General features: G+C 39.2%; 1 protein-coding gene across 15 annotated transcripts in view; it reads left to right on the forward strand.

Annotated features, from left to right (window-relative positions):
* Nucleotides 1-6458: 6458 nt before the first annotated feature.
* Nucleotides 6459-21369, forward strand: part of LOC146321360 (uncharacterized) — a 42398-nt gene continuing 27487 nt past the window's right edge. For 8 of the 15 annotated variants that reach the window (XM_084726471.1, XM_084726472.1, XM_084726473.1 and 5 more), the window contains exons 1-5: nt 6462-6577; nt 18106-19427; nt 20636-20926; nt 21052-21156; nt 21248-21366. In XM_084726471.1, coding sequence (XP_084582597.1) covers nt 18114-19427; nt 20636-20926; nt 21052-21156; nt 21248-21366 — 1829 coding nt within the window. In that variant the 5' untranslated portion in view covers nt 6462-6577; nt 18106-18113. Of the gene's footprint in view, nt 6578-8251; nt 8416-18105; nt 19428-20635; nt 20927-21051; nt 21157-21247; nt 21367-21369 lie in introns of those variants that run through there. The other 7 variants (XM_084726483.1, XM_084726485.1, XM_084726482.1 and 4 more) reach the window with 6 other exon arrangements.

The raw sequence follows: 21369 nt of genomic DNA on the forward strand, positions 1-21369 counted from the left end.
ATACCAGGCTAAGATGTGTTTTCACTGAAAAATCTACTGTCAGTATGTGTTCAAAGGGTTTTAGTTTCTACATCAGGCTTGGGTAAATTGCATATCAGACCATGATTGGCTTCCAAACCAGTTGGGATGTCACCATGTGTGGATTACCGAACAGGCCTACAGGGTTTAGGCCCAGGGGCCAAAGGGCTCAGGGGGTGCCTGAGTCAGAGGCTCCACATGATGTCTCTGTTATTAACTTTTATTTTTTTGGTGCAATAAATAAACAACAAAAAGCTAAAGGGGTACATCATTCATGTCAATAACAGAGACCCAAAAGTCCTACTGAAAAAATGAAGGAATAGGCAAAACATTCACTTTGTAGATGTCACAAGAAAGAAACCCTCTTGCTAAATTTTAAGTGAGTGTTTATCCCCTTTAATTCTGTAGGACTTTGCAGAGCTGAGTACTCCATGCAATATGGGTCCTTCAACTCTGTGGGTATAATCCAGTATGCTGTTGGTGTTAATTATGAGTCTGTGTGCTGTAAGTCCTGTTGAAGTAAAGGTGAATTTAGTCTCTGTGCCCAGTATGGGAATCAGGACCCGTCAAGGGGCCCAAAGATAACTATGAGGAATCACAAGATGTTTGCATGGATAAAAATGAAAATAAACCAAATTTCTATTGCACAAAATTATCTTCAATTTTCCTGTGAAATATTGGATGCTGTGACCTTTTCAGGGCTGTGAAAATCTATGAAGAGAAGATGACCTCCAACTCCACACATACACACAACAGCGCCCCTGTGTGGAGCCACCAGTAAAGTGTGCATGCAGAAATGGCTCCACATAATGTGCAGAGGTGGTGGTGGCTGTGACTTTGCTGATATCAGACTGCTCCTGGCCCGGTCACAGTAAGACTGGCACAAAAGTTGGCAGTAGTTGATCAAAAGCTTAATCTTTGACCACACATTCCTCTCTGATATCCAGGCCCCGATACCGAAACCACTTAAGTAAACATGTGACCACACAGCAGGAAAGCTGTACCTGCTCTGCACTGAGGTGACTTTTACAGTGAGGAATTCTTAACATGAGCAGTGTTGTCTTAAGGCCCCCTCAAGTGTTTCCCCATCTATGTTGAGGCTGTATGGATTAGGGGAGATCAGGGGCAATTGTACCAGGGGGGAACTGTAATACTGTACATACTCGTTTTTTCCAATTAGAGACAAGCTAGAGTGTCTCTAACTGAAACTTTCATTTTGAATATACAGTATTTCTCCTGCTGTTTAGATGACTGATAATTTAAATTTACATAAAACCTTATCTGTAGTTTTGTGCAAACGATGCTACATGTGTTGCTAGCTGGCATACAAGACTTTATCATGGCTGCAATATCTAGGTGAATTATAGGACTGTTACAAGTTCCCCTTTGTGTTTACACATTTTCTGTAAGAAAATGAACATATTTCACTTATCTTAAATGTACTTAAATGTAATATTACAGTCTTGTCCTTATTAGTGAAACTATATCAATTGCAATATTAATTAGAGCATATATTTGTCTCTTCTATCAAAAGATGACTAGTGTATCGTGAGTAGTCTGAGAGTTATCGAGGATGGTGTAAAAGAGGTTACATTTGCCCCTGGTCTCCCCTATTACTCCCACTAACAAGTACCGCGCTGCAGGAACTAGACAGGACCTGAGTCACCTGTGATGGTAAACAGAAATACTTTGCCATATGTACAGATGTGCAATGTTTCACGCTAGCATTAAATCATTAGTTTGAATAATAACATGTGAGGAGTCATGTGTGAGGTTTTTAAGGGTTACTCTCCTACCTCTGATCTCCACCCATCACTACTTAGTGCTTCGTCACTGCTGCGACACCGCCTCTCTGTGGAAACCGGATCGATAGACTCCAACTTGCTCTGAGGGGAAACGCCGGAATTATGGCATCAAGGTAAAGGTGGAGAAAACAGGCAGGGGACACATCCGTCTGCACAGGTACGACTCAGCCTCTCAGACACCGTGTATTGTGTTGTCATCACACACACACCTTTCACAGACAACTCCTTCGTTTCCCGTTTCCTCGCGGCGGCGGCGGCAGTTCGCTGGGAGTTCACTGCACCGTCTTTAGACGGATTATGTCCAATACGACCAGGTCAGGGATGTTTGTGCTCTTAGCCTACACAGAAAACAACAACATACGGCTGTGGTTTTTCGACTGCACGATAAAAATGGGAAGAAATGTCTGCCAGAGGGTTGTTGTAAGGTTGCTGTCACCGGCCCAGGGACTCTCTGGGCCCCAAATACTGTAGATACCTAGCAACATACCTAAAAACAAGACTGTCAAAGCTGCTCCTGTAGGAGTCATTTGTGCTGTAGGTTTGTTTATCATCCTGAGAACAGAAGAAGAACTCTAAAGGAAAACTTGTGGTCAGTAAATAACTCATTTAGGTCAACTGTAAACAGGTACCATTGTTTTCACCTCTGTTTTTCTGCTCTCAAATGATGCCAGCACTATATAATGTTTCATACATGCATTTATGTTTATGCACTGTAGTTAAGTAGTCATCAAGTAATTTATTATGTAAAATACAACACCCGAGTACTGTCTGTCCTCTTGACTATGTGTGCTGTCACCTTTTTAATTGAATTATTATAAACTGTTATATATCCTGTTTAGGGATGTAACAATGTATCAATAGTGCAATATCGGTATTAAAAATGTCTTAATATTGTGATGATATCAATCGCAATATTACATGGTTAATTTATTATTTTTTTATTTTAGAAAAGGTCTGCCTCTGACTGCTTCATAGTTTTTATTTTGTACAAACATAATTCAAGCATTCATTTCCAAAGACAAGTCATGCCAGCTTGTTGCACGTCATGACCAGGTAGTATGGTTGCCGTTTAAGAGGAAAAGCAGTTAAAGTTAAAAGGAAAAACTTATTGTGTACCAGCAAATATACAAATGTACACATCACTTTATTTTAAAGCCATTTTTTTATCCCAATAGATTTTTTTTTGTACCTTGAGTTTTTTGGTATTGTTACATTCCTAGTACTGTCACATTGGTAAAATATCTTATAAAACATTTATCTGTATATATTTCTAACAGTGAAATGATATTTCTTTGCTTGATGTTCTTTTGTTGTTTATGTCATACTTGCTTTGGAGATGTAAACATCACATTCCCCATGCTAATAAAGTCCTTTTGAATTAGGGTTGCAACTAACAATTAATCTGCAGATGATTAATGGATTGTCAAAAACCAAGACTCTTCAATTATTATCATAAATAACAAAGAAAAGCCGCAAATCCTCACAGTTAAGATGCTTGGACAAGCAGATTTTTGACATTTTTGGTTTCAAAATGGCTGAAACGATTAATTGATTTTCAAAATAGCTGGCAGCTGATTGTGTTTCAGACAACTAATTGCTTACTTGATTACCAGCTGCACTTTGACTTGAATTAAACTGAATTAATATAAGTATTTTACTGACCTGTTTTTCCCTTTTCCCCTCTCGCTGACCTGGTCATACTGTCTGGGATTGCCCATATAATCTGCAATGACCTTCCCCATGGATATCATGTGAGTATCACTTCCCATTTAAATGTATGGAGCTGTATAAATTTAACAAAAGCACTGAACCATTGCATATAAGTTATGATGAGTTATTACGATTTAAAGGTAATGTAGGGATTAATTAAAATTAAACTACCATGCTCTCAGCTGCAGAGAAAAATTTCATTTATATTTATGCAGTGATTATATTAAGTCATAGCTCATCAGTCTTTATAGAGACTATTAAATATTAATTCTTGATTAATTCTATGTGATGTGCCATTCCCACTGGGATCTGAGAGCAGACTTTGTATTTTCTGCATGTATTCGCTGTAGTTATTATTATTCATGTCCCTGGAAAAAAGGGTTGTATTGCTTTAGTTAACAATTATGATTATTATTGTTATTTTATGATTGAGTCATGAAAAATTACGACATTCCTTTTTACATGTGTCATCAAACAGATTTGAGAAAATAAACACTGCGAAGGAATTCCAGCAGTAGTAGTAGTAGTAGAAGTGTGGTGTCCATTATGGTGTCCACGTCAGACTAGTTTTGGGAGGGGTGATGTGACCCTGTCACCCTGAGGTATCAGGACGCAAACACATCTTTATCTCTCATGAACACATGCTCCCAGCATGCCTTACAGCTCTGTGTTGATGCAGATTAGTGTTGGATGGGATTCCCTCTCTTTCACAACAAATAATTAATGTTAAACGAGTGATTTGATCTTTCACCGTGGACATTGTAAGACTCGAAGTGCACATATTTATACTTAGATTTCACTGTGTATTAGGAAATGTCAGTGTAGGTGAGATGTAAGAATTGTGCTACAGTGCAGAGCTGGTGATATGAACAAAAGAAAATAACATAAACATTTTGTTAAATATATTAATACTTTGGTTTTGCATTGAGATTTTGTGTTTGAGTTGTTTTTGTTGAATTTAGTATGGTCATTCAGTGTGAAGGCTGTACATTTGTGTTTATTTGCTTCCTTTGTGAGATCTAATTTAATTTGAAAAGAACAAAAAGAAAGTATGAACTAAACAAAATCTGACTGACTAATCTTAAATGCCAGGAGAGAGACCTGGCTGGCACAAAAATAAATGACAAGTCAGACTGTCACAATACCTCAACAGATATTGTCACAATTTTGTAGAGAAGATTGTTGCTCTCACAAAATATTAGCACAGTGACATTTTTGAGAAGTAATCTTGACCAATGTGCGTATTATAAAAGTGTATTAAATTAAGTGTTTTAAAATCAGGAGAAGACAACACTTACGCCATGTAACACTATCCAATATCTAAGACAATAACTAGTCTTTTATCACAATATTGATATAATATTGATATATTGCTCAGCCTTATTTTTAGTGAATAATAAAGAAATGAACATTTTTCCAGGTTTTGGAACCACTAGAACTGTAACACACTGTTCAGTCACATCAGCATTCAGCAGCATGCATGTGTGAAGGTGATTCATTTGCTATCTCTCCACCAGGGGGCAATGTAAACTAAGAAAACATGGCCATTTACAGTAGCATCAGATGATCAAACTCAGTGTGGGATGCATTAGGTGCCCTAGAATGTCCAATACAATCTGTTCAAAGCACTGCGAGCTCCGGGGCTCGGTAGAGTGTCTTTTTAAGAGATCTCAGATGACATCCAGGTGCATGCATATTAATGTAAGCATTTCATTTCCACTATGACTCATCACTTTGCGTTGTCTCTACAGGCAAATGTTTGTGGCAGTTTTAGTAGCTGCAGAAAATTCATGGAAGCGTTTTTTGGAAAGTCGTTCTGTCCTAGTTTCTGTATTTGATTGTGGCACTTCATGTGCAAAATAATGGCCTGACTCCCTCTGAAGAAACATCACGCTGTGGAATTTAAATTCTCTGAGGTGTGCATGAAGGTGAGAATTCAAACTTGGCCTCAAACAAGAAGGTTGGGTAACATGTCTGCTGGCAGAAAGGGGCGGAAACATGCGACATTCCTGGTTCATAAATTCTTCATAACTTAATGGTGCCGTATGAATATTGATGCGCTGTTACCGTCTATCCCGTTAGTGCTCTTGAGAGCTCGGATCCTGAGCACAAATAGAAGCCCTGCAAACCATGCCGCCTCCATCACATACACGCGAAATTTATATTTAAAGCATTTTCAAAGCTGCACAAGTTGTTTTACATAAGATCTGGATGGCAGGGCGGCACGGTGTGTGATGTGTACCCAGATGCAGTATTGAAAGTCAGAGAGAGATGAATTGGGTGGTAGTGGTATGGGACATTATGTAATCACAGAGCGATGGAGCCAGAGAGGGATAAAGATGTTCCAAACAAACATAACCCCCATGCACTGCACTCAGCTGGAGTGATGCTCTGCTGTACCATCGTATGTGCATGTTCGCTCGTGCTTTTGAACAAATGAGGAGGACTGACAGAGGCGGGAAACGGGAAAGTCTGCGTCACTGTTTTTGGGTGTGTCCACTGCGTGAGCGGCTCGTCACAGAGAGAGTCTGTGGTTCCAGTCTGTCACGGTCTCAAGGGACTGTGGGTCTGTGAGTGCTGCTACTCTTCTCCTCCCCTCTGTTTTCTGTCTCTCCTCCCTCTCCTGGGTCCAGCTCAACACCTGCTCCTTGCAGTAGTCACAGGGCAGGGCAGGGGTTTCTAAGCAACTGAAGGCAACACGAGTAGTTCATTTCATGTAGTCTTTGTTTTTTACCCTCTCTCCTCCTCTGTTATCTCCTTGACTTGCTCATTCCATGAACTACATCACAAAAACTACTTTCTGTTTGTACCCGTCTGAGATTCATCTGATTTTTCCTGTATTAAGTTACAGTAAATGTTGACCACCACCAGTGTGTGTGCTGTTGTGCTGCTTGTGTGTCATCACAGTGTTCAGTGGTCAAAGTCTAAAGAAGAAAACACCATTATCAACTGTTACTGTGCTAGAGAGGAATTTTCTTTTGCGTTGCTTCCTGATATCTCATTTGGAATTTATAATAGGATTTACAGAATCATCTTTATTACTGGTAAGATGTTTTTTTATTCAATGCATAGCAAATTAATTGGCCAGAAATGACATGTGACACTGCTGTGCATGCCACACGAACTTGCCTCTGTGAGACAAAGGTGATGGTTCCTTCCTATACCCCATGTGTGTCTGTGAGAATAATGAACCCCTTTACTTCCCCCCTTTCTGTCTATGAGCCGTATGGCCCTAATGGGGTCAGGCAGATGGGTGGGGACCAAGCCGGGGTCCGTAAAGACAGCTTGATCGGACGCACATGTGTGCTGCTGGTTTATTTTTGAATGTTTAGACAAGGTGGTGGAGGATGGGTCTGGTTCAACATTACATTTTCAGCTGGTACTTTTTTTCTCTAATGAATTTGAAACTGCCTCATTTAATATCTCACCAATTGGCTGAGGTTTGTAGCGCTGACACCCACATACTGTGCACATGAATGCACCACATTGGTGCCTGAAAAGACTGGGCAGGGCTCTGAGGAGCACTGCTGTGGCCTCTGTGCCTCCCTCCTGTTCTTGGACATTGTCCTGTGTTAATGATTGCCCTCTCTGGCCTGCCTTACTCCAGTGCTGTTGGGGATTGTTGTAAATGTATTGTACCAACATAGTGATGCGTTTTGAATTAAATTTGACAATGTAAATGCCCTCTTTTATAAGAAAAATGTACTGATTCTGTAGAAATCTGTCATTTATCAGCAGATTTGAACATGCATGGATTACTCACTTACTTGCTGCAGCACAGATTTTTTTAAAATAACTCCTCCTAACATCCTGGTACGAAATCACACGGGCATTGTAGCTTCAGGGCTAATGTCAGCTTTTAGAGGGAGAAAGTGTAATGTCACTTACACAATTTCTTAGTGTAATGTCCATCTAATAATGTAGCTTCACAGTCTTAATATATATATATATATATATATAAATTATCTTTTAAATTGACAGTCATGTGTAATTTGTGACACAATTTCCACTGAGATTGAAAAATTATGTATTTTACCATTGACTACTATTCATATTGTTTCCTAAATAAGATCACATGGTGGTCCACTGGAAGAGGAGGGACTTAAGCGCTTTATAGAAATTTGTCCACAGGCTGTTATAGGCAACCAAGGAAGTCAGAGAACATTTAATTTTTCAAGTTGTATTAAAATCCGTGAACACATTATCAATCCAACACGATACATGTTAATTTCTTCATAATATGCCTTTAAGGACAGACCAATATTGAGGCTGCTAAATGCCTAAAATGTGATGGCATCAGTTTTTATAAAACGTGTCAAATTAGTTGCATTTAAATTTTGTCAACCATTTTTTGTGTTTTATTTGATATATTTGATAAGCAAGTATTTGTAACTTGTAACAAGATACTTTTTGATCTATTTGTGCATATATCTGCGTATTGTTCTTGCATTAGGTCATGCATGATACACTATTAATTCTTCTACATCCCTGATGATTCATGAATACTTCCTGAAGGACTTTATGTTTTTCATGCTTTAAGTCATGTATAAATTAACAATAACAATCCATATGCCCCTGCTACAAAGTGTTGCAAAATGATCAAAGACATGGGACAGTTTAAATCGGCATTATATAAAAGTTCAGTCCGTCTCCTCCACCTTGCATGCGGTTGTGAAGCGTGCTGCTCGGTGCTCAGTTGGTCAACTCAAGTCCAAAGCCTGACGGTGAGACTCCACCCCTTTACGAGCATCGGACACCTTCAGCAGCACAACAAAGCATGTGTCGCTCCGCAACATTGTTTCTCCTCTGAACGTGCGGAATATTGGATTTTGTCGGATTTTTTGCACCGTTTGCTCTTCCATTGATGCTAATCCTAGAGTAGGTAAGCCACATTTAACATGTATGATGCTCGGGCGGCGGGGATGAGTTAGTGTTTATTTGTTTTGTTGTACATTCGGCGCCATTTTCATACAGAGATTGTTTAAATACCCTGGCACGCTGGCCCGATACAGCCTAGAACTGTTTGCGTGTTTAGTTGGAAAAAAGTTGGAAATTGAAGGGAATTTAAGCGGTAATTCTACGCGACATTTGAATGATGATTTGTCAAAGAAAATATAAGTCATATAGCCTGTATGTTGACATATTATAATAGTCCATGAGCAGTCTTACAACATCCCCATAAATCAAGAGCGGTTCGTATTAGCGGAGGAGGAGGCGGCGATGCGTTTTAAGTTGTTTTTGTAGAAATGAATGGGCATGCACGTTATCACGCTCCAAAAAGAGGGCGCACACATTGAACATTTTAGGAAACTTAATGTAACGTAAAATGGGTTGTTTGTTTTTATATAAAGTGTACAAGCATTAGGTTATATTATAAAATAATTTAATAGTTAATAAAATTTGGCAAATTCTGATGAATGATGACCATATGTGCTGAAAAAAATAATTATTTTTTATTAATCCATAATGTTTTACATCTAGCAGTGGCTCATCCTCACATTAAGTACAATACATATGTCTGATTTATTCATGTAGACATTAATCCTAATTTAACAGTAAACGTGTGTCCTATTAGAACAATGGCTGCAAATAATGATTATTTCAGTATTGATTAATCTATTATTTTCTCAATTAATCGTTAAGTTTCTTGGTCCATAAAATGGTGAAAAATGTCAGTCACTGTTTCCCAAAGCCCAAGCTGATGCCCCCAAATGTCTTGTTGTGTCCACAACCCAAAAATATACCATTTATTGTCATAGAGGACTAAAGAAATCAGACAATATTCACATTTGAGAGGCTGAAATCAAAGAATTCCACCTTTTTTCTTTCAAAAAAATTACTCAAGCCGATTAATAGGTTAGCAAATAGTTGGTGATTAACGTAATAGGTGACAACTTATTGATTTAATCAACTAATTGTTGTAGTTGTGAACATGTTATGTAAGGGAAGGTATAATAAGCTAAAGCTTCAGCCTACACCATTCTGATCAATTTAATGACTTATTGTTACCTGTTTATCTTAATGTGAAATTGTTTACTTGGACTCAAGTGAACTGACGAGTACTCCTACTATAAACTGACCACAGGTGACACGTTTGTCACATTTTGTCTCTGAGATCATTCGTATGTTAAATATTTATTGTTGTCTTTACATGTCAGGATGTTCTTGTGTGCTTCCAAGACGACGTCTGCTCAGATGTTCAGATGTTGTTTTTCTTGAGATGGCATTGCTTTTGGATTAAATTTTCTGCTTGAGATGACTTGCTTTTACCCCCAATATGAGTGTGTGGGTTAAAAATATCCCATCTTTGCTGGAGGGCGGCATATGTGCCTCTGTGTCTGTTCCTATGTGTGCACATGCCTGTGTGCTGCCTCTAACGCACTTAAGAGAAACTCATCCAATAAGCCTCATCTCCATTGATGATACCACTGGATATATATAGTCAGATAATCTTTTATGAAGCGCTGCAGATATGACGTAGGGAGGATGAGGGAGGGACAGAGGCAGTATTAGTGCAACAGTACTGTGGCAAGCACTTGCATGAGCAACAGAGGTAAACACAGAGGTTAAAACATGATAGAGATAAGACCCGGGTGCTCGGGGTCTCCTGTACTGCTGAATCAGCAGTGTAGTGAACACAGAGCTGCTGAAGTGATGCTGAAGGATGTTTTTGGCTCCGCTGTGTGAGAGTGAGGTCACCAAGGTCCCAGAAGAGCTTGCTGGTGTTAATCCTCTTTTGGGAGTTATGATGCATTCGTGCAGTTAGACTACTACTCTGTTGTGTGAGCATTACTAAATAGGGGACGTACTCCATCCAGGCTGTGCAGAGTTGTTTTCTTCATGAATGAAGGAGTCTGTGGATTTAGCTAGCTCTAAAAGCATGTAAAAAAATTCAAAAGTCACATAATTGTTACACAAAGAATGAAATAGCAGAACAATTTTATTTAAATAAAGTAAATTGAGTTCACAATTAGGATTCCAACTAAAGATTATTTTCATTATTGATTAATCCGTTGATAATTTTCTCAATTAATCAATTAGTTGTTTGGTCCATTAAATGTCAGAAAAATGTTGACCTCTCTTTCCCAAAACCCTATAATGTTTTGTCCATGATCTAAAGACATTCGGTTCACTATCATAAAGGAGTAAAGAAAGCAGAAAATATTCACATTTGAGAAGCTCAGATCCAAGAAATTTGACTTTTTTTTTCTTGAAAAATGATTAATGCATTATCAAAGTACTATGACGTATTAATTTAACAATTAATTTAATAACTGACAACTAATTGACCAGTTGTTTCAGCTCTTAATATAAAATACTCAAAAGATTGATCTGTTATCAAAATAGGTGGAGATTAATTTACAAGTTGACAACTAATCAAGTAACGGACTAACCATTACAGCTCTTTTCATAGTACAATGGGGATGCACAATATTATCAGTACATCATTGGTATCTGCACACAAAGTCTTTAAAATGAAATACCAGTATTGTCTTGAAATGCCAATATTTCTGTCAGTATGATGATGCTTTAATTGTAGACATGTGACATGAGCATATCAGTGGTGTGGAGGAGTTGTTGAAGTGTCAAAATGGATATTAAAGTCACGGTTTGTAAAGCTTGCTCAGCGCTGGTCATGTTAGGCAGAGCCAATCACATTCCATCAACAGTAAAGTTAATTGTGCATCTTAAGAGCTGTCAGCATGATCTTTATGATGAATTAGCAAAGAACAAAGAAAAACACTGTCAGCAGTAGTTTAGTTATTTTGCCCTGTGAATGTGTCCATTTTGAAAAGCATTGCATTTGATTTTGAAAAAAAAACAAAAAAAATCATGCATCTCTATAATGCAGTTTAGACAGTTCAAAGGTTTAACTAATAACTCCTACTGTCTGTACACAGATCTGGATTTTGTGCACATCCAACATAAAAGAGACCACTTCTTTCTTAATGCACACTAATGTACAGACATATACTATTCTGTCAATGGGCTTTGTCTGGAGTGATGTTGGAAATGGATTCAAAAGTGCTTTCAGGGCAACCGCACTAAATCAATCAAGTTACCTCATTCTTTTCCCATGTCGGTTCATGTTACAGCATCAGGCTCACAGACCATCTGTGTGTATTGATTAGTGTAGAACTGGGTTTGGGGTAGGTTTATACAGAGGACTAGAATAAAATAACCCTTTGTGGCCCAATACCTTTTTGTTGAGCATTACCCAGTACTATATTCAAAGTTTGATCACTTTTTAATTTATTGAAGTGTCACTGTATTCATGTCTCTCTAATCTTGAAGGCATTGTACACATTACATTACACTGTACAATACAGAAAAGAATAATCAACTATTAAATAATGTCTGACTATTTTGATAGTCGATTAATAAGTTTGAGTTTGAGTTCTCTGATTCCACCTTCTTAAATTCTGGTTTCTTTACTCCTCTTTGACTTCGGCTTGTGGACAAAAGAAGTTTGAGGATGTGATCTTGGGCTTTGGGAGACACTGACTTTTTTCACCATTTTCTTATATTTCATAGACCAAACAACCAATTGATAAATCAAGAAAGTAATTGACAGATTAATCGAACATGAAAATAACTCTTATTTGCAGCCCAATTTTACATGTTGGGGTCGTTTAAGTTTAGGTACATGTGTTCACTAAAACGACTTAATATAGTCAGTGGATGTGTGTAAAATGTTGCTGGGCAGGCTTGTGTGTGTTAACTGAACATATGAACAGTTCAGGCAGGCACGTGTTAGCGTGTATGTTGGCATGTGTGTCTGTGTTTATTCAGAGAGGTTAAGAGGAGCCACCATGTGGCCGGTGGACTGATATCTTGGCTTTCAGTTCAGTTCTGTTGATTTTCAGCCAGGTAGGCGGGGCTCTTCATAAAACCATGAATCAGCACAGCTGATTGCAACTTCTGCCAGCTTTTCTCGCTCTCTCCCACACACATACACTGACAGACACACACACCCCCCCACACACACGCAGATGCACACACACCTCGACAGGCAGACAAGGAGAGAGACGTAGTGGAGGGAGACAGTGCGATAGATACTGTAGGCAGGTAGATGGAGATAATCTCACTTGGTCACTTGGGGGCTGATTAACTCTAAACTCCTTCTAATTCCTTAAGCCTACTCTCAGTACCCAGGAAACATGCTTTCTTTTTGTCCTGGTATTCCTACAGGGGAACGTTATTGTGGAACTTGTGTTACTATTTAGTCACCGACCAGTGTTGGTGAGGAAGAGGCAGTGAATTCACCCAAAACAACAACTGCTGTCATGGTGTATATGAAGCCACATGTGCATTTTCGGCTGTGCACACATGTATGCACATGTGCATATGCGTGTTGTGTGCGGTCCTCTGTGAACAGAAATAGATATGAGCTTGTCTGTAAAGGCTAACTAATGAGTCCCTGCATCCTGAGCACATGCAGCTATTTATACACTATACCTCCTCCTCTTCCTCCGTCTCTGCAAGCTCTTCCCATTTCAGCCCTCTTGTCTCATTTCATCACATATATATACGCATGAACACGCAAAGCAGCAGCAACGCTGCAACAACATCACTGGCAAATAATATGAAGGCTTTGATATCTGCACAAAATAAATTCTTGAAAATATCTCTTTGAACTGAAAACTTGCAATAATGAGGAATTAGAGTGAGTTTTGATGTGAGTAGCAGTAACATCAGTTCAAACTTTAAGGAGAAGAATATAAAATGTGAGCTCACACTGTTAGTGTTATTTAGATTTAAGCTTGTAAAGAAGTGAATATCCACAAAATGCAAGTCATTCAAACAAACAAAGTAAATTTCCTTTAGAGACATACTATGCAGGCTTTTCTTGAAAACAATGAGTATAAAAATAATCCCTCTCAGTCATCATGTATGATCCATTAGATGTGTGTGGTTGTGGCTGTATCTGCATGGGACCATGTCTTCTGCCTGTATTTCCTTATTTTCTCATTATTTTGCTGTGTTTAGGACGTCTGCAATTCTGGAGAAAGATAGTTGCTTGAGTCTCATTCCCAGGTCATGAAATACTGACACTTAAGGTTGGTGGCCCTGGTGAGACTCAACAATTGACCTCGCTCACATGGACCCTATTATTCTACAAATAATCAGAATAATAGCCCAAACAAAACAAAAATGCCTAATGTAAAAACCTCAATCGGAAGCCTGATCTCATCTGGTGGGATCATAATGAATTTTCAATCAGATTGAGAGGGGGGGGGGGTATAAATCTTTGATAATCTGTTAAAAAAAAAAAATAATAATAATGTTAACACTTATTCTGATCATTTTTCTCTGGTTGGAATAAATATATTCATTCTGAGCATGTCTGCCCCACATGGGAGTAGCTGACATGATGGGTCAAGTTTTTTCCTTTAACTTTTCTTTCAAAGAGGATAGATCACCTTTAAGTAAAAAAAATCATATTTTCCCCCTTGCCTGTGGTGTTGTTTATTCATCTGATTTTTTTATGTGAGTTGCTGAGTTTTGGAGATATTGGGTGTATAGGTGTCTGCCTTCCCTCCATGCTTATGGGACTAGTTGGCACTCAGTTTGTGGTGATCAAAGCACCAAAATAAATAAATGAGTGAATAAAAAAATTAAAAATCATTAAGTTCAAAGCCAGTGTCTCCTTCCAAAAATCATGGTGAATCCAGATAATACACACACTTTGTTGTGAGCAGCTTCACATAGGAACTGTTGTCTGTCTAGTAGGAAGAAAGTAGTTCCAGTAGATTGTACTGAAAAGGGAAAATAGTTAATTCATGACACTGCTCACAACAAGATGTTTGGATTAAGGAACTGTCACTTTTAAGAAACCTTAAAAGATTTAAAGACTCTAATATTGTTCCCAGGATGTGATGTGGGTATATTCTGGAACCACTTATTCTTCTGTTACATTTCCAGCAGATCAGATGCTTGATAGTGGGCGGAGCCACTTTGCTTCTGTTAAAAAAAGCTATATTCTAAATGATGTGTTGGCGCATGTAAATACATGTTTTATCAGTTCACTTTGTTTAGCATCCATGTGAACAGTAAATTTGTAATTTCTAATCGGAATGATTTCAGTCTGATTGAAGAAATTTTACGGTGACAAATACTGCACGTTGTACCTTTTAATTGAAATTCACTGACTCAAATCAAATTTCAAATGATCTTCCTGTGGGAACATTCAATTTACTTAAAAGTCACAGAAACTCTAAATCAGGTCCTGATTCAGCTGCAGCATCCCTGGCATTTGCACCTGATCCAGCAGCTCTCTGCAAGCTCTCTCTTGCTAGAGGGTGGCCTACTTCATCTATAATTTAGCTCATTAGAGACACTAATTATGTAGGATTGAGGGCAGTTTTTTTTCTAACAGTACAGCAATATTTCATCTAATTACCTCCCCCAAAAAAGAAATACACCTCATACAATGAGAGATTGATGCTGGATTGAGAGATCCTGTGGTGTGGCTGCAGTTTTAATGTCAATCAGTCATGATGCAGGTTAGTCCTGCTCAGCTGGCTGATAGCAGAGATGTTAGATAGGCAACACAAAATGGAGGAGGCAGCAGACACAAGCTCAGCTGGTCCATTAGGAGCATGTCTGTTTCCTGACAATCACGATTGAGATGACGGAGCATTAAAAGACCCAGAGGAACCCATGAGCATTGAGGCATACCGGTGTGTGCATGTGTGTATGTATGTGTGTGTGTGTGTGTGTGTGGTGACCTAGGGAATACGCCTATGGGGGGTCTTGTGGGGGGAAGGGTAGGCAGGATTAGTTATAGAGTGCAGCACAGTTATTGGTCACTGGACACAAACAATGGGAGGGCTAAAGAGGATTTGGTCTGTGTGCGTACCCCCTCCTCCTCCTCCTCCTCTTCTCCTGCTGTCCTGTGGTGCCACTGGGAAGTGTATGGTATAGAGAACCAGGCTGCACCCTTTGGGGCGGCCCTGTACATCTGGAAGATTGGCCTGTCTGCTTGTCTGGCATTTCCCCCTCCCCCACCCCATATAAGGCAGGGTGGGACTTAAACTACATATGGAGGAGACAAACAGAGCCACATTAGTCACCAATTAGACAAGCCTACTACAGATAGGATGCGAATGAGAGACGCTGTGCCTGATAAATCTCACTTAGGAGAGGTGTAGTGTGATTGCGTAATACCTGGTGCAGTGTATTTCAATCAGTTGTGTGATTCAATCAGCTGGTTAGTTCTTTCTAAATATACCAGCTCTGTCCTCTCACTGCCACACGAGCGACTCAAAGTCATGTGCATTTAACTCCAGCGCCCGTGTTCTGTGGCTGTGGGTCACATCAGTTCACAATATGTAATTTAGGAAAGAGTGCTTGTACTAGGTACGGAACAATACCGAAAACTCTCGATGATGATGATGATGATGAACATGAGAAATAATCCACAGTAGAATATTGATCATGATATTATAAAACAAAGAAAAATGACAACTTTAAAAAATGCTGTTTGTTCATTGTTTAATTTAAAGTGATTCTGTTTCCCCGTCTTTAACAAAATAAAATAAAAGTAGCCACCATGACCTGATCATGTGCTAAACATTGGTATACATTGTCTTTGGCAATGAAAGCTTGAATTAAAACATAATACAGCAGTGAGTAACGGTCCTTTTATGAAATAATTAACCACGTAATATGTATATGTATGAATAATATTCATATACAGTCCTGTATTACATTGTTCTTTGTGATATTAAATATATTTTTACATCCCTACGTTGTACTGTAATGTCAGACAGAAGGCAACATTAGCCACTGCATACAGCAGTCTGACAGCAAACATGCCGATACGGATATAAATAGACATAGCTGTGCCAAGCCAATTAAGTTAATATTAGCCGATATATCAGCCTGCTGGAATTATTGAAGTAACTTAATTTAGATTAGGGGTGTAAGAATATATCGATACACTTCAGTATCACAATATTATGTTCTGTGATACTGTATTCTCAAAATGCTGTATCATATTATTGTGATTCATGCAGAGATTCATGGCAGTGGTTCATTTTGTGTTGTGTAAAACTGCAAACACTAGATAGTGTGTAGTCTAGATAGAGTGTTGTTTTCTAGTTTCACTGTTCTGATTACATAAAAAGTACACATATTTTTTAACTCAGATTTTATGGGTATGGTGGTATGTTTTTTTTTTTTGCACTATAACAGTTTTCCTAAATTTAGACTAAAAAATAGAAATATATCACTATGCTCACAGTGTTGTAATATATATACCCTAATATATTAACTTCAACCCCTGCACTGTGATATGCATTGTATCGCAAGATTCTTACTGATGCACAGTTCTACTTTAGATATTGTAAATAAAGTAAAGTGTTTTTCACCAATCACACAATTTAACTACATGACAAATTAAGATTCTACATCACGTCTATGCAAAAACCATGAACATTCCTATATTTCCATTAAACAGTCCACTGTCCATAGTAGCCTAATCCACCCAGAAATATTAGCATTTTAATGACAGTTTTATATCACGGTATCTCAGGGAATATATGTCATATCGTCTTGTCCCGGTGCCTTAAATGACCTGTGCAGGATGAGCTTGTGTGACATGAAGAGGCAGGCATGTTTGGCGAGGATGATCCAGGCAGTGCTAATATGCAGCTCCGGAGCAGAATGCCTCCTTTGTGTCAGTGAGATTTAATGAGTCTGCGATAGGCTGTGTTGTGAGCTCGCTCTCAGAACTCCATGTAGACACAGACACACTCTTCAACAAGGAAGGCTATTGTGTGATGAAGTGATGTGTGTCTGTGTGTGTGACTGAGTATGTGTGTGTTGGAGTTAGACTATAATCTGTGGGTGGCAGTTGGCTTCATGTTTTATGGAATAAGTCTCTTTTATGCCACTCGGAGTGGGCAACTAACAATAACTTAAAGCAGCTATGTAAATTACTTATTGTTAAAATTGCTCCTGATTAGATCATCAGCTGAAGTAATCAAATATTAAGTGACAATAATGAAACATGCATACAAATTAGCTTATTTGCATAATAAAATAACATTTTCCATTACAACATCTCCATGTATTGAGAAACATGATCAAAATAATTATTATTATGTTATTATTTAGGATTTAACACAACAAAATGCTTTTTGTTTTGTGCTTATAGTGTTGCACCTAATGATAAGTTTTAACATTGACTAATCTGCTGACTATTTTCAACATGAATCTATCTATTATTAATCTAAAATTTACTTAGAAAATAGAAATAATAAGCCTTAGTTGTTCATCATAGCCCTTGAACATGACCATTTGTGATTTACTGATAGACAACAGTACACATTACTTGATCAGTATGGTGTAGCACTACAGTATTACATTTGCAGTACTATAGTATTACATTTGCAGTACTATAGTATTACATTTGCTTGCCATTGTTTCCTTCACACAGGCTAATAGTTCACCGCTCCTAATCTTGTTTGTTGTGTTCCAAGTATAGCCGTGCTGTACACTGTCACACTCTGTACAGCACCGTGACCTTTCTCCATCTCTGACTCCCTTCTGTTCTCCTTCCCAGTGGCTACCATGACAACAGAGGCAAGTGCGGTGAGCGAGGCGGACACTGAGGGCAAGCAGAAGGCCAGCAGTGCCGAGCCCGAACCCGAAGCAGACAACAAGCGGAAACCGGAGGCAGCCGCGTCCGTCGGGGAGCAGTCGAGCAAGAAGGCCCAGGAGCAGGCCTCTGAGCCTGGGCCTGCTGACGTAGCTACCTCCCCAGAGGAGGAGCAGCTGAAGCCCCGCACCCGCACCTCTGCTGGCAAAGGCCTGTCTCGCCTCTTCTCCTCTTTCCTCAAACGCCGCTCGCAGTGCTCCGAGGGAGAGGGGTTTGAGGTAGAGAAAGCCAGGGAGGAAAAGGCAGACAAAGAGGAAAAAGCTGACAAGGCAGAAGAGAAGAGGGAAGAGGAGGTGAAAAGTGAAGAGAAGGAGGCTAAAGTAGAGGAGGTGACATCTGAGGAAAAAGAAGTGAAAAAGAAAGAAGAAGAAAAAGAAGAACAAAAAGAGGAGACAAAGAAAGAGGAGGAAAAAGTTGAGAAGAAGGGCAGTAAAAAGAAAAAGAAAGAAGCCAAGAAGAAAAGGGATGAGGAGAAGGTGAAACAGGACGAGGAGAAGAAGGAGGAGGAAAACTTGAAAAAGAAAGAGGAGCAAAAGGAGGAGGAGAAGACACAGGAGACTGTAGAAAAGAAGGAGGAAAAATCAGAGAAAAAAGAAGAAGAGAAGAAGGAGACTGCTGAAGTTAAAGACAAGGGGGCAGAAGTTGGAAGGAAAGAGAGTAAAGACGAGGAAAACACTGACAAGAAGGTTGCAAAGAAAAAAGAAAAGGAGGAGAAGGTAAAGAAGAAGGAAGAAGAAAAGGCAAAGAGGAAAGCAGAGGAAGAAGAAAGGGCAAAGAAGAGAGAAGAAGAGAAAGCAAAGAAGAAAGAGGAAGAAAAAGCAAGAGAGGCCGAAAAAGCAAAGAAGAAAGAAGAGGAAAAGGCCAAAAAGAAAGAAGAGGAGAAAGCAAAAGAGGAGAAGACAAAAAAGAAAGAGGAGGAGAAATCAAAAGAATCAAAAAAGAAAGAAGAGGAGAAACCAAAAGAGGAGTCTAAAAAAAAAGAAGAGGAGAAGGTAAAAGAAGAGTCAAAGAAGACGGAGAAGGAGGAAAAGAAAGAAGAAAAACAAAAGGACGAGGAAAAAGGGAAGAAAAAAGAGAAGGGGAAGAACAAAGGAAAGAAAGAGAAGGAGGTGAAAAGTAAAGAGCAGGTGAAAGCACCTATTGCTGCCCCAGAGCCTGAACTTAAAACTGAGCCAGACACTGAACAGGCTCCTGATCAGCACTCGATAAGCAGCGCAGAGACGCAGGTGAGAGTCACACTGACAGATGTTACAGTGTTAGGAGATCTGCTGATTTGGTTTTGTGTCCAGGATCGGATGAGAAAATTGTTACAGCCAGCTTACAGCTTAAGTTCCCTAATCAACATGTCCTTTTATGTAATCTGTACAAAAAAGAAAGCATGAGTTTTGTTATCTTTTGACAGAGTCAGGGTAGCGGTTTCCACCTGCTTTCAGTTTTTATGCTAAGCTAAGTGGGCCAACTTCATATTTAACAGACAGATATGAGAGGTATCTAGCTTGCTGCCATCGGTGTGTGTGTGAATGGATGAAACGGTGTCAAAAATCTTATAAAGCGCTTAGGATAAAAACACTATATACATGTAGCTATTTATCATGTAATTCTAGGCAAGTAAGCAAATAAGCATACTGCTCAAAATGTGAAACTTTTCTTTAAAAGGGACAGTTCAGCCCAAAATAACACCCACCAACCATATCACTGCACCAAAAGGAGGATGCATCTACTCATTGATGAGAGGCTTGTTTCTTGTGGCAGTTCGGGTTGTAAACATTAACCGCATCCTCAGTTGTCAGGTGCAGTTTGGTAGAAAAAAAAAAACAGTTCTTCCATGAAACTGCTCACAAAAAGGTCTGTGGATTATCCTGAGTATCTGGATCATAACCTCTGGAAAGAGACATCGCTGTTGAGGTTTTCAAATGTATTTTTGGTGCTTTTAGCACCACCAGCCGAGTGCCACCTTGTTTCATTCTACAGCTCCAAAAAGCTCACACCAAAACAGTGTTGATGGACAAATAGCACTACAGGTAAGAGGAAAAAACTGTAGTTTTGATTTTGGAGTAGACGCGAGTGTGTGATGGGATTCAAAAAACGACAAAAACCCAACCTAAATCTCAAACACCATTGCAGATGAAGGTCAAAGGCAGAGTTCTCCTGTAAACAACTTCATGCTGCTGCAGATTTGCCTGTAGTAGAGGAAAACGTTTTTTTCTTTGTAATGAATTTTTTATGATGTGGACAGCTTGCTCAGCAGAAGTAACTATGCTGCTTTGAGCTGAAAGCTTGGCTTGAAACAAAAATGGTCCATGTTGGTCTGAACTACAGCTATCATGAACAGCGGTATGTTTGCAGCTTACCATGTTTTATTAATTACTGTCATCATTTGTCCTATTCTTTCATCTGTATTTGACTTATTGTCCAAATGTCTTAACTCTACCAGCCACATCAAGAGGAAAACAAAGAAGAAGCCGAGGTAGAGAAGGAGCCTGAAGCAGTGAAAGAAGAGAAGGAGGAGGAAACGGAGAAAAAGGAGGAACAACCAGCAAAACAGGAGAAAGAAGGCAAAGGAGAGGAGAAGACGAAAACGAAGGAGGAGGCAAAGAAGGAGAAGCCTGCAAAAGAAAAGAAGACCGAGAAAAAGGTTGAAGAGGCTAAAGGCTCCAAACGTCAGAAAACCATGCAATGCAAAGTCACCTTACTGGACGACACTCAGTTTGAGTGCGAGCTTGATGTAAGAGACCTCCCAAATTACAGTGTGTAATGGCTTTAATCACTGTTAAAGATTAGATTAGACTGATGTCAACTGATAAATAACCCTCTCCTCTCTCTGTCCGTCTGTCCGTCTTTCTCATGCAGAAACACGCTAAAGGCCAAGAACTTTTGACAAAGGTGTGTGACCATGTCAACCTGCTGGAGAAAGATTACTTTGGCCTTGCTAACTGGGAAACACCGACCGGCAAGGTAGGCTTGTTTTTCTACCCCTGTAGTTTTAGATTTTCTGTCAAGGGACTCGCTGTGAGCAGCTGGTAATTTTTTCCCTCATTTTCCACAGACATGGTTGGAAGCAACCAAAGAGATCCGGAAACAGGTGTCAGGTGCTGTGTACGAGTTTACATTCAACGTCAAGTTTTACCCTCCTGATCCAGCACAGCTTACTGAAGACCTCACCAGGTG

This window comes from Lutjanus erythropterus, chromosome 9 (genome assembly GCF_056507025.1).
Source record: "Lutjanus erythropterus isolate fLutEry1 chromosome 9, fLutEry1.hap2, whole genome shotgun sequence".
Taxonomy (NCBI): Eukaryota; Metazoa; Chordata; class Actinopteri; order Lutjaniformes; family Lutjanidae; genus Lutjanus; species Lutjanus erythropterus.